The sequence below is a fragment of the Carassius carassius genome, chromosome 12, assembly GCF_963082965.1.
Source record: "Carassius carassius chromosome 12, fCarCar2.1, whole genome shotgun sequence".
Classification (NCBI taxonomy): domain Eukaryota; kingdom Metazoa; phylum Chordata; class Actinopteri; order Cypriniformes; family Cyprinidae; genus Carassius; species Carassius carassius.
In genome coordinates, this window is record NC_081766.1 from 35,002,559 (window position 1) to 35,020,731 (window position 18,173).

At 38.4% G+C, this 18,173-nt stretch overlaps 1 protein-coding gene across 1 annotated transcript in view; it reads left to right on the plus strand.

The window, feature by feature from the left end:
* The first annotated feature begins 3,168 nt into the window (after positions 1 to 3,168).
* The window catches only part of dnm3b (dynamin 3b), a 50,175-nt gene continuing 35,170 nt past the window's right edge, over positions 3,169 to 18,173 (plus strand). Inside the window, exons 1-6 of the mRNA XM_059564216.1 lie at positions 3,169 to 3,365; positions 3,828 to 4,015; positions 6,596 to 6,669; positions 6,812 to 6,961; positions 7,274 to 7,477; positions 7,737 to 7,835. Coding sequence (XP_059420199.1) covers positions 3,855 to 4,015; positions 6,596 to 6,669; positions 6,812 to 6,961; positions 7,274 to 7,477; positions 7,737 to 7,835 — 688 coding nt within the window. The 5' untranslated portion in view covers positions 3,169 to 3,365; positions 3,828 to 3,854. The remainder of the gene's footprint in view (positions 3,366 to 3,827; positions 4,016 to 6,595; positions 6,670 to 6,811; positions 6,962 to 7,273; positions 7,478 to 7,736; positions 7,836 to 18,173) is intronic.

Genomic DNA, 18,173 nt, shown 5'->3' on the forward strand with positions numbered 1-18,173 from the left:
GTCCAATAATGGCAGACAGAAAACAAAGGAGCTAGCTGAAGTTCAGGAAGTAGTGCAGCTGTGCATATGCTATACATATCTCTCACTACATGGTATGAAATCTACATGGTATGACATCATCAAATTATATTTCCCTATACAAACATTTGAGCAAGCTGATAAGTGAGGTGTCACCTTTATTTATATAGCGCTTTAAACAACAACAAAAAAAAAATGTGTGTGAACATATATTAATATAATAATTGTATAGACTATATGGTCACACTTCACTTATTAGCTTACTCAAATGTTTTGTAGGCTAGGAAAATATCATTTAACAATGTCATGCCATGTAGCTTTACTCTGCTTTAACATGGCATCTTTTGATTTGCTTTGCAATTGAGAGATATAAAACTCGGTGAGCAATATACTAAAACAAACAAGAAAATTGATTTAACGTCAAATATGTGCTTTGTTATATTCACGTTATGTATAACGTATCAATTCAACTGAACCCTGACTTTACCCCCTGAATGCACGGATTATGGAACATTTTTGCAATAACTTATGCAAAATAGACAAACAAATCGTAATGACGTGAACGACCACATTTTTGAGCAGTCCGTTTTACAAGATAATTTTTATGACATAAAATCTTTATTCATATTTATTGCATGCTTGTAAATAATTCTAGATGCTTCAGAATAAAATTAACAACTAAATACTAATACTCACCGATTGTCACGCGGCATTTCTGGGGGAGATGCACCGATTGTCACGCGGCTGTTCTGGGGGAGATGCACCGATTGTCACGCGGCGTTTCTGGGGGAGATGCACCGATTGTCACGCGGCGTTTCTGGGGGAGATGCAACAATTGTCACGCGGCGTTTCTGGGGGAGATGCAAAGTACCATGTGCAAGCGAAGTTCACAGCAGTGGAGGGAGGGGGGGGGCAGCAAACAGAACCATTTCAACCATAGTCGGTACACGCTAACAAATTATTTGAGAGGTTTTGAATAAAAAAATTAAATAAAGCGAAATATCCAAGCTAACGTTACTCACCTGCAGACGGTTATCCATTGTGTGCGCGCCATTTTGACTGAAATGTCACATGACAAGGTTCATGCGTCTCCATGGAAATTAGAACGCGACTGATTGCAAAATAACGGTCGCAGAAAAAAACTCACGCCAGACTGCTGGTCTGACTATTTTAGAACTTACGTGCGAAAAGGTTAAAGGTGCAGGAAGATATTTCTTTGCCAATGAAAAAGATGTTTTCACATTAAAGAGTCAAACGCACAGGAACAGTGTGCACAGCTTTTAATATGCGGGCATGGCATATGTGAATATACAATCGTTTTTTTTTCTTTCACGTTGCAGATGTCCGACTGCAGGTGCTCTGTATAAACTACAGCTCCAGAATTTACCATAGATTTGACCAAATCAGATGCTTGTCAGTGATGCTCAGGATCTGCAAATCATGCACCACCATCCTCAGTCATCTCTCCTTACTCTGTTTATGTGATAAGTGAAATCTTATGTACTATAATGTAACAGGCTACCGCTAGCCAGCAGCTAAACATGACCCTTTAGGGGCTCGCGTTATTTTATTAAAACGCAAGTTAACTGTTTTTCATTCAAATATTTTAAATTACATTTTTTTCTTCAAATTTAATGGTTAAAAATGTTTGTCATATTTTACATGCTTTAAATGGTAACAATCACGTTTAATCTTATATTAGGTCACAAAAATGATTTTAATCATTGAGCATGGCGTTAGTTCAGTTAGGCCACGTTAGTCACGCTTGCATCAGCTGTTCCTGGCGTGTATCAGGGGTTTGTCTTGCTGCTCTCCCCAAGGCATGTGGACTGTTGCCCAGAAGTGAGGAATGTAAGTAAGCAGTGTAATGTTAGTGAGGAATGTGATATAAATGAGCAGTGTAATATAAGTGAGTTGTGTAAACAGTGATTTATGTGACTTTAATTATTTCATATTAAACTGAAATCGAAGTAAAACCACATCCTGGCGTCAGTCTTCATTTGCTGCTGAATTGTGTTGACACGCATATAGAAACATAAGGAGAGCAAGAGATTGACTCCTAATGTCAGTTTATTTTTAATTAATACTATAGTAGTTCAGAGCCACCACTGCAATCTATGATGCTTAGAAGCGCTATATGATAGTGTTTCTACAATATACTCTCCTCTACTCAGAATGATTGATTGATTTCAAATGTGTTATGTATTTGTTTCTTTAGATATTTAGTAAATGACCTTAATATGATGTTTATGTTACTCTACACTTTTTGGCCAGTCTTGTGATGTCAACAGAAGATTGGATGTGATTAACAAAGACTCCCTCGAAAGCAGTTATAGGGAGGGTGTTTAGACGGGGCCAGCCAAAAGAGATACATTTTACAATCAAAATAAGAACAAGAATAAGCCACTGAATAGAAAAAATAAATAGCAATATTTGTTTCCTTAGGCTTCGCTAAATAAATGAGACTCCGTAAGCCTCAGAGAGGATAATCTGTGGGTCACAGAGACATCTGCTGGTCATGAGGAGAGAAGCACTAATCAATCTCGGACTCTCACATCGACGGGATGTTATTTCAACACCATGCCAGCAGATACAGATCTTCATTAATTAATGCTGTTTCATTCACAGTTTACTCGTCTTTTGCGCGGTGCAGTAGGATGTAAAGTATGTTTTCTTACACTAAAGCTGATTTACAGGTACAAGGACTGTAGAGTAATGAAGCAGTGACAGTCCTTCAGTCTATGAATAAATCGGATGTTGTTCTTCTAGTGGCTTCGTTGTCGTGTGGATTTAAGCTCTGAGCAGTGAACAGTTCTGACAGGAGGAAAAGCTCATTAATATTCAGCATGTAACGGGACGTTCATCCTGTAGTTCTGACCGATTGGCTGAAAGACAAGACATTTGTTAGCGGTGGCCAGTCAGCTGACCAATCAGCAGATTCTCCTGGAGCAAAGGCTTGGCTTATTAATATTAATTAGATATCGTGACTGAAAGCTCAAGTAGACTCAATAGACTCCCCACGCAACTGCAGCCTGGCTCATTAATATTCATGAGCGAAGTGTATTGTGCACAGTGTGATTGGTGAGCGCCGGCGGAACTCCGTCTCTGATTGGTCGAGTCCTGCGCCAATCACTCGACAGCGTTGCATCGTAATTAGCGCGGCTGCGCTGCAGGGCGATTAATCTGTCATCGCAGAGAAAGACTGTAGCGTTGAAATAGAGTGACACATACAGATGTGTCCGTGCCGATCTTCCGACAGTAAATAACACGACTCCTCGCCGGGATTTGTTCATCAGTAACTGGATTAGGTCGTGCGATTTAAGGCGCTCAGGTGCAGCGAGATAACGGTGAGTGAATAATGTCAGTTTATATAGAGGCGATGATGGCGTATTACATGATTTACATCGCTTACAAATACCGTATGTTTATATCATCCACATGAACACAACTCTTATTTATGCATCTACAGCCTTTATATCATTTTCCGCATTAATGCATCCGCATTTCTCTTGTCATTCGTGTAAATACATTAGGCCTAACTTACATCTCTTATGATGCACGTTCAGACACACACACACACACACACACACACACACACACACACACACAGAATAATGACGATGGTATATGTAGGCCTAATGCTGAGGAGCTGATTGTGAGTCAGTGTTTGCGAATATAAATGCAATTGCGCAATCTTTGTGTGTGTGTAGCTGATGCGCGTCTAGATGCGCCCCCCTCCTCCTCCTCCTCCTCCTCTTCCTCCTCCTCCTCCACCTCTTCTTCTTCCTCCTCCTCCTCCTCCTCTCTAGTGCACGCGCTGCCGCATCACCTCCGTCATGGGGAACCGGGGCATGGAGGATCTGATCCCGCTGGTCAACCGGCTGCAGGACGCGTTCAGCTCGATCGGTCAGAGCTGTAACCTGGACCTGCCGCAGATCGCGGTGGTGGGCGGCCAGAGCGCCGGGAAGAGCTCGGTGCTGGAGAACTTCGTGGGCAGGTGAGAGACGGACGGGATACAGAGTAACAGTGTGTATGACTACAGCCAGCTATCACTTCTGATTTCTGAACTGTTCACCAGACAATAACAACAAAACAATAGAAACCACCATAGAATCTGTCTTTTTTTTTAAATGGTTATTATAATGGGATTGTGTTAGCTTTAATGGAAACTGGTTTTTATGGTTCCCACGATAGAGCCTGTTTACACTAAGTGAAAATAGCATTTTTTTAGTGAAATGTTATTTACAATCAGTGCAAATAGCTATATTCTATTTATACTATGTTAAAATAGCAGGATATTCTGCTAAGGACTTATTGCCAATAGTGGCAATTATCAGATTTTTATACATTATAAAACAGTATGCAATAAAACTTATTGATTTATTTCAAATTAAGATATTAATTTAATTCAAATTATTAAATTGATGCCACTTTATTGGAGCAAAAGCACTAGACCTACCTGAGACTTTATTCTCAACATTTTGATTATTTCCTTCAGTTTTATTAAAAATTAAATGTTATTCTGATTTGAAAAAAGTTTCAAACCTGGGTCAATCGCGTCAAAAATAATGAGACGGTTTATCGTCTAGGCCTCTGAGTCTGCCGCAGATGAGCGTCTTCTGTAATCTCGACTAGCCCAATCACACATCGATGGGTGAAGCAGTAGTGCCACTTACTGTAAATACACAATACATCTAAATAAAACCCTTCCTGAAAAATTGCATCTCGTGTGACTGTTAACCAACATCAGAGACCTGTGAACATCAAATGTGTATTTATTTTTAAATCTTATGGTATTTCAAGTAAATACATTAGGTGAAAAAGGTAATGCCTGCATTACATGTAAATAAGAATCACTTTAATGTGTTTGAGAGACAGAAGACACAGTAACACATGGTTAAGAGTTCACTGAGTGATAATGTGTTCATCAGTAGCTGAAACACTGAAACGATTCTGTGCATCCAGAGCTCAAACGTGTGTCCTCCTGACTAATGATCTCCGTCTGACTTTCTGAGTGTGTAGAAACCGTAGACTACTGTAGAAAGGAACATTTAAAAGATGAAGAAGAGGAATTAGGGAAAATCTATACATTATGAATAATTTTTTTGCTATTGTGTGAATAATATGTAATCATATAATCTAGGGCTGCAGGATTCATCGCATGTGATTGTCATGTGTGTCTCGTCAGTAAAGATGGTTCTGTGATTAGTACTACATATCCATCACCTGCTTTCAAATGGAGAGGCACTTAATAACACAGTCGTAGTTTTTGTGAACTCTGACCTGCAAATTTGCATCCTGTGAAGACAGAACATTACAGCACTGCAGTGTTGCAGTAAACTGGAGTAGATGGTATATTTTAATTTTTTTACATTTTGACTGTATTATTGAATTATGTTTTTATGAAACATGAAGAAGCGTGACTTCATATTACAACTGTTGTAGCCTCTTTAGAAATTCTGTGTTCAGCATCTGGTGTGACAAAGGCTTTAGAAGGAAGTTACAGTCATCCAGGAGGCAGGTTATGAACACATTCATAGTGGTTTTGCATCTTTAAAGTTATGGGAGGAATCAACACAAGAGGTTGAAAGAAAGATTTTTATGTGGGAAATAAAGAATGAGGAGTCAAATATAACACCTAACAAAATTACTGTCATTATCTGAGCTGAGATCTGAATGAGACTATATCAGAGATTTGGGCTGAACTAGCATGAGTTTAACTTCAGAAAAATAAAATCTTTATAAAGTTAAGAATGGAAGCGGTCTGAGAAATGAGCCTTGAGGTACACCAGTGGAAACTGAGGCAGCTTGTGATTGTGTTTAATAATACAGACGGACTAATGATATCAGACGACAGCCAGTGGAGGGCCGAGACTGTGATGAGCGAGGGCTATACACTACAGTATTTTATATTACATTTTACAATTAATATTTTCTGAGAGCAACTGAGGGAAACTGCCCTGAGTGAACGACACGGAGAAAAGGATCAGATGGAGAAAAACCTTGAGATAGAGTAGATTCAGCTGGAGAGGCACAGGTTAACACACAAATGTCAGATAAGATAGTAATTAGCAAATGTGATGTCATATCCTGCTGGGTGTCTGTCATCATGCATGACATAATCGAGTGTACTGATAGAAACTTGCATCATTGATATTTATCAGTTATCGCAAAATTCACTCTTAAAATACTGGAAATTTTGGAATGTTATTCATTATTTTTTGACAAGGCCATTAGTAGATTTGTATTAATTGGCCATTTATATGCAGCTGTTGATTATGTGTATGTGTGCTTAATATTATAATATTATGATATAAAAATGCAGGCTGATATATCAGTTTATCATTAGATGTGACAAAATTCATAAAACAGAAAATGTTGACTATCTTTGGACAGGAATAGCAGTGTATGTCGAGAGGGCTGTGTTAATCAGACCAGCTGTAATGTAGTCTGGTGTTAGAGTGTAATAGAGTAATATACGTGTGAAGACGTCTGTAGAATGGCACACGGATCACGTCACATAGAGAGGAATGGTGTTGTGTTTGTTGTTTTGTCAGTGGCTCTGTGTGTTTTCCAGGGATTTTCTGCCCCGTGGATCTGGGATCGTCACACGCAGACCCCTTGTTCTGCAGCTCATCAATGCAAACGCAGGTGAACTCCTGTCTCCGATCATTTACTCAGTGTGTCAGGTTAACATGCAGCCAGCCGCTGATGCTCTGCTAATTTAATCTTCCAGTTTATTAACTCAGTTCTTCAGATCTTGTTTGTGTCTCTGTCTGTCTAACATCTTCAGAGTGGGCTGAGTTCCTGCACTGCAAAGGGAAGAAGTTCACAGATTTCGATGAAGTGCGTCAGGAGATCGAGGCTGAGACCGACCGCGTCACCGGAGCCAATAAGGGCATTTCTCCCATTCCCATCAACCTGAGGGTTTATTCCCCGAACGGTACTGAAACCTGAGCTGCTGTGCCTGTAGACGGAGAAATCCTAGCGATATCTCACTGTGCATGGTGTGGCATGTTACACAGCTTCTGAAAACCCTTTTGGATACAAGATTGCAAATGTGCATATAGTCCTGAACAACATTTGTAAGAAGCATTTTTGGACGTAACCGCGCACATGGTCACAAATTTCAGGATGTACATTCTAGCTCCTATGTCTGGGAGAGTGGGTTTAGCATTATTAAGTCAGTCAGACTCTGTTCTGTTTTATTTGTCTTCATGAATGTCCTCATTGCTGTGCTCTGGCCTCTGTGCAGTGCTGAATCTGACCCTCATTGACCTGCCGGGCATCACTAAAGTGCCGGTGGGAGATCAGCCGGCCGACATCGAGCATCAGATCCGAGACATGATCATGCAGTTCATCTGCCGCGAGAGCTGCCTGATCCTCGCTGTCACTCCGGCCAACACTGACCTGGCCAACTCTGACGCGCTCAAACTGGCCAAAGACGTGGACCCTCAGGGTGAGTGACCTCCTGACCTCCTGAGCAGAGCGGCTGTGCCTTACTCTAGTCCTGCTCCAAATCCTTTAAAACCATTACAAATGAATTTTTATGACAGTAAGGTGAAGGTTTATTGTGTGGCCTTTGGTGCTGTGGTTTAGTGGTGAGGCAGGTTCGAGTGCGGTCAGTGTCTAGTTTCAGATTATTAGTCTGACCCGCAGGTGTTTGGTGTGATGTCACTGCTGGTAAAGTGTGTTCTCCTGAATGCGTGTGATTACAGGCCAGAGGACCATCGGTGTGATCACTAAACTGGACCTGATGGATGAAGGAACAGACGCTCGAGACGTTCTGGAGAACAAGCTCCTGCCTCTGCGCCGCGGTGAGAAACCCTCACATCACACTTCTTACCGTTGAGCTCTCATGCCAGAGATTATTGGTCTTAATTAGGGTTAAGTTATTCATTTTTTTTATCTGATCAATTACATGATTAATTAATCACAAATTAATCACTATATGATTTCTGGCTGAGAAATTACCCACCAAAAGATCATGTACTGTGATTATTTTGATAAAAGAGAAAAGCACTGAATAGACGATAAGATTGATGATACACAGGTATTACGGCTTTAAATGAATATAGAAATTAGAAATGATGTTAAGAAGTGAACTGATGCTCTGAACAGGAAAGTAGACGCACCAGTAGGGTATGAGCGAGTCATTAATCATCCGTTCAAACCAAGGGAGGGCAAAATAGCCTAAAAGTTATATCATGATATTTCAAGAATATTTGTGATAACAATTTATTATTTGACTATATATATATATATATATATATATATATATATATAAAACATGGAACAACGTTTCATTGGTGATTGCAGCTGGATTAATCAGTGCAAACCCAATGAAGAGCACATTCAGTCCTTTCCCAATGAGTTTGTGTGTGTCAGACACTGATAACATGAAGAGTGAGTCTAGTGTCATTAGATTACAGACAGACAGTTCGTCTGAGATACTGAGCAAGAGCAGACAATACTGCCCTTATGAAAAAGAAGTTTATTCAAGTGTGCTATTAGTATTTTAGTTTAATTTTTATGTACTTCTCAGAAATGCTCTTTATGTACTTCTCAGAAATATACTTAAAATTACGTTTAAGTATACTTGACTTATACTTACAAAAAGTCTAAATATATTTGAGCTATACTCCTAGAATCTGTGTTTTCATTGTTTTATGGTAGAGGGTGCTAGTATGCATCTTCTGTACAAAATGTTAAAAAATACACAAGTGAAGAAGAAAAAGAAACACCACCCAGCAGGCACAGTACATCAATGTGATGTCAGGAAGATGTTTGACTCCAACTAATCCAACGTCAGTCAGACGTCATATTTTGGTTGAAAATTAAAGTCGGGTTGACGTCTAAACCCAACTTTGTTTGACATCAAACTCCGACATCAGACAGACGTTGAATTTTGGTTGGAATAAACACCACACTGCAACAAAGGGTGAAATGCATGGCAGCACATTAAATATCTCAAGATCTCAGCAGAGGAGGATTAAACAACTCCACAAACAGCATTACCAGCTTCACTTGTTACTAACCAGACTGACTTTATTTCTGTCAGACGTCCACAAAAGCTCTTATTGAAAATTAACAGGGGTTTAACTCTAATGTGTTTAATTTCCATAACAGCATAACAGTTAAACACCATAACAGTGATTAGTGTTTCCATTAGTTAAGCTCTTAGCACTTATTATATGTTTTTTCTATCGTCGCTGCTATGAAAGTTTGTTTGTCAATCACATTTGCAGCATCAAAGAAAGCTAAAGTGACATGAGATCAAGTGATGGCTGTTACCTGTTAATGGTTTTATAATCATCATGAAATAACCTGATTCGCTGATGTTTTTTAATCTAACAATTATGTTGTTCCATTAGTACATTCATATTACAAACCCTGTGTTTCTGCTACATGAGATCCAGCAGTATTATAACAATCAGTTAAAATCTTTTAAGAAACAAGAGCTCAAAAAACTTAACCTATGCTGACACACACAGACATCAACAATCAGCGCATGAATCTCAACAATGGTGACATGCTTCATGCAGCAATGCATGCTGGGAGCCATGCGTTGTATACTATCCCAGCATGCATTGCTGCATGAAGCATGTCACCATTGTTGAGATTCATACGCTGATTGTTGATGTCTATGTGTCTCGAAAGCTTTTTCTCCCAAAATGTATTTAAAAATAAAAATTCAGAATGTCTGATCTGAGGGAAGAAAGTATTGTCTCTTGAATTTTGTTCATTAATAATAAATAACCACTTTGGGTCAATGACGATAAAAATTAATTTTCCTCAATCATTTTTCTTCATGATGATGAAAACTATATCACCTTATCTTTGTTTATGGCTCCTTTAATAACAAATTATGTGTTTTGGTAAACACTATTATAGGAACCAATAACTTACTAAGCCAAGAGTCAAACTACCCAACTAAAGCAAACACTGATCACAATAATGGTGACCAAACATTTTCATATAAAACATGTCAATGTCAATGTCACCTTTATTTATATAGCGCTTTAAACAAAATACATTGCGTCAAAGCAACTGAACAACATTCATCAGGAAAACAGTGTCAATAATGCAAAGATGATAGTTAAAGGCAGTTCATCATTGGATTCAGTGATGTCATCTCTGTTCAGTTAAATAGTGTCTGCGCATTTATTTGCAATCAAGTCAACGATATCGCTGTAGATGAAGTGTCCCCAACTAAGCAAGCCAGAGGCGACAGCGGCAAGGAACCGAAACTCCATCGGTGACAGAATGGAGAAAAAAACCTTGGGAGAAACCAGGCTCAGTTGGGGAACAGTTCTCCTCTGACCAGACGAAACCAGTAGTTCAATTCCAGACTGCAGCAAAGTCAGATTGTGCAGAAGAATCATCTGTTTCCTGTGGTCTTGTCCTGGTGCTCCTCTGAGACAAGGTCTTTACAGGGGATCTGTATCTGGGGCTCTAGTTGTCCTGGTCTCCGCTGTCTTTCAGGGATGTAGAGGTCCTTTCTAGGTGCTGATCCACCATCTGGTCTGGATACGTACTGGATCCGGGTGACTGCAGTGACCCTCTGATCTGGACACAGACTGGATCTGGTGGCTACGGTGACCTCGGAACAAGAGAGAAACAGACAAATATTAGCGTAGATGCCATTCTTCTAATGATGTAGCAAGTACATAGGTTGTTATGGGAAGTGTTTCCGGTTCCGGTTTACCTAATTAATGCAGCCTAAAAATCCTTTAACGGATTTGGATAATAAAAGCATATTAGTATGTTATGTGTATGCCAGGTTAAAGAGATGGGTCTTTAATCTAGATTTAAACTGCAAGAGTGTGTCTGCCTCCCGAACAATGTTAGGTAGGTTATTCCAGAGTTTGGGCGCCAAATAGGAAAAGGATCTGCCGCCTGCAGTTGATTTTGATATTCTAGGTATTATCAAATTGCCTGAGTTTTGAGAACGTAGCGGACGTAGAGGATTATAATGTAAAAGGAGCTCATTCAAATACTGAGGTGCTAAACCATTCAGGGCTTTATAAGTAATAAGCAATATTTTAAAATCTATGCGATGCTTGATAGGGAGCCAGTGCAGTGTTGACAGGACCGGGCTAATATGGTCATACTTCCTGGTTCTAGTAAGAACTCTTGCTGCTGCATTTTGGACTAGCTGTAGTTTGTTTACTAAGCGTGCAGAACAACCACCCAATAAAGCATTACAATAATCTAACCTTGAGGTCATAAATGCATGGATTAACATTTCTGCATTTGACATTGAGAGCATAGGCCGTAATTTAGATATATTTTTGAGATGGAAAAATGCAGTTTTACAAATGCTAGAAACGTGGCTTTCTAAGGAAAGATTGCGATCAAGTAGCACACCTAGGTTCCTAACTGATGACGAAGAATTGACAGAGCAACCATCAAGTCTTAGACAATGTTCTAGGTTATTACAAGCAGAGTTTTTAGGTCCTATAATTAACACCTCTGTTTTTTCAGAATTTAGCAGTAAGAAATTACTCGTCATCCAGTTTTTTATATCGACTATGCAATCCATTAGTTTTTCAAATTGGTGTGTTTCACCGGGCTGCGAAGAAATATAGAGCTGAGTATCATCAGCATAACAGTGAAAGCTAACACCATGTTTCCTGATGATATCTCCCAAGGGTAACATATAAAGTGTGAAGAGTAGCGGCCCTAGTACTGAGCCTTGAGGTACTCCATACTGCACTTGTGATCGATAGGATACATCTTCATTCACTGCTACGAACTGATGGCGGTCATATAAGTACGATTTAAACCATGCTAATGCACTTCCACTGATGCCAACAAAGTATTCAAGTCTATGCAAAAGAATGTTGTGGTCAATTGTGTCAAACGCAGCACTAAGATCCAATAAAACTAATAGAGAGATATACCCACGATCAGATGATAAGAGCAGATCATTTGTAACTCTAAGAAGAGCAGTCTCAGTACTATGATACGGTCTAAATCCTGACTGGAAATCCTCACATATACCATTTTTCTCTAAGAAGGAATATAATTGTGTGGATACCACCTTTTCTAGTATCTTGGACAGAAAAGGGAGATTCGAGATTGGTCTATAATTAACTAGTTCTTTGGGGTCAAGTTGTGGTTTTTTGATGAGAGGCTTAATAACAGCCAGTTTGAAGGTTTTGGGGACATGTCCTAATGACAATGAGGAATTAATAATAGTCAGAAGAGGATCTATGACTTCTGGAAGCACCTCTTTCAGGAGCTTAGATGGTATAGGGTCTAACATACATGTTGTTGGTTTAGATGATTTAACAAGTTTATACAATTCTTCCTCTCCTATAGTAGAGAATGAGTGGAACTGTTCCTCAGGGGATCTATAGTGCACTGTCTGATGTGATACTGTAGCTGACGGCTGAATGGTTGCAATTTTATCTCTAATAGTATCGATTTTAGAAGTAAAGTAGTTCATAAACTCATTACTGCTGTGGTGTTGGGAAATGTCAACACTTGTTGAGGCTTTATTTTTCGTTAATTTAGCCACTGTATTGAATAAATACCTGGGGTTATGTTTGTTTTCTTCTAAAAGAGAAGAAAAGTAATCGGATCTAGCAGTTTTTAATGCTTTTCTGTAGGATATGTTACTTTCCCGCCAAGCAATACGAAATACCTCTAGTTTTGTTTTCCTCCAGCTGCGCTCCATTTTTCGGGCTGCTCTCTTTAGGGTGCGAGTATGCTCATTATACCATGGTGTCAAACTGTTTTCCTTAACCTTCCTTAAGCGTAAAGGAGCAACTTTATTTAAAGTGCTAGAAAAGAGAGAGTCCATAGTTTCTGTTACATCATCAAGTTGTTCTGAGGTTTTGGATATGCTAAGGAATTTGGATACATCAGGAAGATAACTTAAAAAGCAGTCTTTTGTGTTAGAAATGATGGTTCTTCCATACTTGTAACAAGAAGTAGAATTTACAATTTTGGCTATATGAATTTTGCAAAGAACTAAATAATGATCTGAGATATCATCACTTGGCTGAATAATTTCAACACCATCAACATCAATTCCATGTGACAGTATTAAATCTAGAGTATGATTTCGACAATGAGTAGGTCCTGAAACGTGTTGTCTAACACCAATAGAGTTCAGAATGTCTATAAATGCTGATCCCAATGCATCGTTTTCATTATCAACATGGATATTAAAATCACCAACTATTAAAACTTTATCTGCAGCCAGAACTAACTCGGATGTAAAATCACCAAACTCTTTAATAAAGTCTGTATGGTGCCCTGGTGGCCTGTATACAGTAGCCAGTACAAACATAACAGGGGATTTATCATTAACATTTGTTTCTCTGGATAATGTTATATGAAGCACCATTACTTCAAACGAGTTATACTTGTAGCCTGCCCTCTGAGAAATCCTGAAAACGTTGTTATAAATTGAAGCAACACCTCCACCTTTGCCTTTTAGACGTGGCTCATGTTTATAACAGTAATCTTGGGGGGTGGACTCATTTAAAATAATGTAATCATCAGGTTTTAGCCAGGTTTCTGTCAAACAGAGTACATCTATATTATGATCAGTGATCATATTATTTACAAAAAGTGTTTTCGTAGAAAGGGATCTGATATTCAATAAGCCAAGCTTTATCATTTGTTTATCCGTATTGCTTCTGTTTTTTATTTGTTGAACCTCAATTAAATTGTTAATGTTAACTTGGTTTGGATGTTTTTTGTTTTTTCTAGTTCGGGGAACAGACACAGTCTCTATAGTGTGATATCTAGGTGAAAGAGTCTCTATGTGCTGAGAATTAACTGACCTCTGTGACGGGAGGCAGCTAGCAGACGGTCGGTTTAGCCAGTCTGTCTGCTTCCTGACCTGGGCCCCAGTTACTCAAGTATAAACACTAAGACTATTTGCCATATTTCTAGAGAGAAGAGTGGCGCCACCCCAGGAGGGATGAAGACCATCTCTTTTAAACAGGTCAGGTCTGCCCCAAAAGCTCGTCCAATTGTCTATGAAACCTATGTTATTCTGTGGGCACCACTTAGACATCCAGCCATTGAGTGATGACAATCTGCTATGCATCTCATCACCACGGTAAGCAGGGAGGGGACCAGAGCATATTACAGTGTCTGACATCCTGCTTGCAAGTTCACATACCTCTTTAATGTTATTTTTAGTGATCTCCGACTGGCGAAGTCGAACATCATTAGCGCCGGCATGAATAACAATCTTACTGTATTTACGTTTAGCATTAGCCAGCACTTTTAAATTTGCCAAGATGTCAGGCGCTCTGGCTCCCGGTAAACATTTGACTATGGTGGCTGGTGTCTCTATATTCACGTTCCGTACAATAGAATCACCAATAACTAGAGCACTTTCATCAGGTTTCTCAGTGGGTGCATCACTGAGTGGGGAGAACCTGTTTAATGTTTTGATCGGAACAGAAGAGCGGTGTTTTGACCCACGACTACGCTGCCTCACTGTCACCCAGTTGCCCTGCTGCAAGGGCTCTGTTTCCGGAACCGAACAATGTACAGGAATCCCTGAGCTAGACGCATCCAAAGCCGTATCTAGAGCCCTAACATTTTTACTATCCTCAATTAAAGTTTGGATGCGTGTCTCTAATTCTGAAATCTTCTCTGTCAGCCTAACTATTTCCCTGCATTTATCACATGTGAATCCCTCATCAGCAACAGAGATAGATAAACTGTACATGTGGCAAGAGGTGCAAGAAACAATGACGGGAGAAGCCATTACTCACCGTGCTTGATGAAAATTCTTACTGCGGTTGTTTGATGAACTTGTGAAAAACTGGAGCGAGAGAGAGGAGAAAAGAAAACAGCGATAGGTTCGAATGAAGACGCTAATGACCAACATCAACATCTAAACCTCTGTTAATTCTCAAAAAGAACTTCTGTAGACGTCTGACAGAAATAAAGTCAAACTGGTTAGTAATGAGTGAAGCTGGTAATACGTGTACTGCCATGCATTTCACCGTTTTTTTAATGTTTTTTTTGTTTTGTTTGGGGGGGGGGGGGTGTTTATTCCAGCCAAAATTCAGCATCTGCCCAACATTGGATTTAGACGTCAACCCGATTTTCATTTTCAACCACAATCCAACGTCTAACCGCTATTATTATGTTTGATATATCAATCACTGGTCGATGACCATAATGTTTGCAGAGGTGGGTAGAGTACCCAAAAACTGTACTCAAGTAAAAGTAAAAGTACTTCTAGAAATATTTACTCAAGTAAAAGTAAAAGTACAAGTACTAGTCTTGAATAGTTACTTGAGTAAGAGTAAAAGAGTATCGGATAAAAAATCTACTCAAGTAGTTAGTTACTAGTTACTTTGGGTCATATATACTGAGCCTATTTTTATTTAGATATATAGATAAAATGTATGTAATGTATGTGTGTGTGTATAAATGTATATATTTCATCAGCCTTTACTCCAATTTATAATTTTATCTTCCTCAAACAGATGCAAAAGCCTCTAAGTGCCATCTGAAATTTTCTTATGAGCTTTTTTTTTCAAGCTCGTATTTAAGTTCAGTAATTTAACTTAAATGACAATTAATAGGTAATTTCCATTGCCAGTAATGTGAAATAAGTGAACATAAACATACAAGCTTGATAAAAATGATCATTATTGAAGGACATTTCAGATGGCACTTAGAGGATTTATCATCTGAACTCTTCATATTTAGAATAACCTAAATAACTGCATCAAACAGAGGGGCGTGTTTCACTAATAATTTGTTTATTTTTGCACAAGGCACTACATCGTTTTAATTATTTTGGTGTTATCATAATACATAACACTTTAAAATTAAACTTACCAAAATAATTGAGTAAAACTTCAATAAAAGCCAATGTCATGTATTTGTGGTGGTATGGAATACTATTTTATAAAGGTTTCGAGGAAATAAAAAAAGTTAAATGACTTAAATAGTTAATTTATAAATATTGTTATTTTTAAAGTTTAATGTTAACTTATTTCTACTCAGTTTTATTTATTAATGTACCAGATGCAGTTACTCAGATTTACTACATTGTTTAGAGTGTATCCTCCATCTGTTTGCATCTGTAGATTTCTTCTAAATTCACCAATTTAGATTTCTACATTTCAGGGGGAAAGACTCTTGATGTAAGTCAATAACTGGGGACGTTCTGTATGCAAATTAGGCGTCAACTAGTTAAAATGCGCACATTTGCATCTAATTGACAGGGAAATGCAGGTAAATAGGATAAACAAAATGACTAAAGCATATCACCTGGTGGTGATATATGCTTATTTTATTAACTTATTTTATTACATGGCTTGGTTGAATTCCAATGTAGAATGCGGTGTGTTATAACCAACAGACCGCTGTGCGGAGTATAACAGAGCGTTGCCATGAAAAACAGAGCGTTGCTATGGACTCACAGGATTGTAACCGTAGAGACGGAGCGGACTATTTTCTTTAGCGGAAGCAACACAATCAGGTTTAACAATCGGGGGAGAGGGAGAGGGAGCGCTTCAGAACTCCTGACCTGATATTTAGATACTATATTTCAATAAATATATTTGTTTGACAGGGAACCTGTGTGCAAACAGAAATATATATTATTTTTCAAAAAATGAAAAAAAGCATCCCAGAAAAAAGGGCACTTTCTCTCCAGGAATAAAAAGGGCAGGTGCTCAAGCCCCCTTTCATGTCTATGTGTGCACGTGCCTGGCCCAAGTTATTACCTGTTAAACAGTAGACAGCACATGCGGTGTTCATCTAATAAGGATCTCCATCGCTAGCAAATAATAGACTTTGCAAAACTGCTTTCAATTCAGTGCAGTTCCAGCCACGTTTTCAACGCTCTTTCTGTTCTTAAACGTTACAACTCCGAGTGAACCGCTTCAGTCGCTCAGCGCGTGCGGCAGGGAACTGAACGACTCATTCAAACTGATTCATGAACCAATTCACTCGTTTGCCAATTGGTTTGATCAAGCCTTTGAACAGAATTGACTCAAAAGAATGAATCATTCACGAATGGGCATCGCTCATTGCCCAGAGAAAAGTAGACGGCGCGTTTGGAATAAACTGAAGCATTTATAACATTTATTGCATTAAGATAAAGTAACGAGAGGAGCGTCGCCCACAGTAACGAAGTAAAAGTACAGATTTTTCCCCAAAAATTTACTCAAGTAAGAGTATAAAGTACCCATCTTTAAATATACTCCGAAAAGTATTAGTTACCCCAAAAAATTACTCAAGTAAATGTAACGAAGTAAATGTAACTCGTTACTACCCACCTCTGAATGTTTGTATTAACTGTAGGTAACAACTGGTAAAATGTACATCTAGGTCATAAAAACCATAATAATACCTACACTTAAATATTTTCTTCTCAGCCATGTCATCAATTGCTCTTGAGCGAAATCTCCTCATCCGTTGTCTGATTGGAATTTTGCAAGGATTTCTGTGTAGTTAAAGTGTGCATAACCTGCATCTATCAACTTTTTTTTTGTAACTTACCCACATTAAACTGTTTAAAAAAAGAATGCATGAAGCTAGAATGAAATGTTTTTGTTTACAAGCAGATACACTGTTCTTTCTTTGTATGTTTTGCATGCTCAGATATTCATGTAACAAAATTTATACAAATTCAAACCTAAATAGGGACATAGTAGTCTTAAAGTATGATATAAATTTCACTTAAAGAAAACCTATGAGTATACTTGCAGTATAAGTGTACAAAATATTTAATTAGTAAACTATCAGCAAATCAAGTTCACTTATTATAATTGCAGTACAAACTACAAACATAGAGGTAAACTAGTTGTGTACTCAAAGTTTGCTACTGTTATACTTAAAGTATATTTAAAAGTATATTTTATATACTAGAAAGTGGGCCGATTTAGTCCCAAGGAGTATTGAAACAGTACACTTACAAGTATACTACTAAAACACTAGAACACTTTGTATACTTGCTACATAAGGTATACTTGAACTTTACTTAAGTAAACCTAATAAAATAAACTTGAAGTATATTACTTTTTGCCAAGGGTGATAACAATGTGTCTATGAGAATGTGTTTGTTTATTGAATATTGTATGAAGTCAGTATCAGGTGTGCAGTGGTGCAGATACTGGGGAGAAGCAGCACTCTTGCTGGTGTTTTAATTTTCC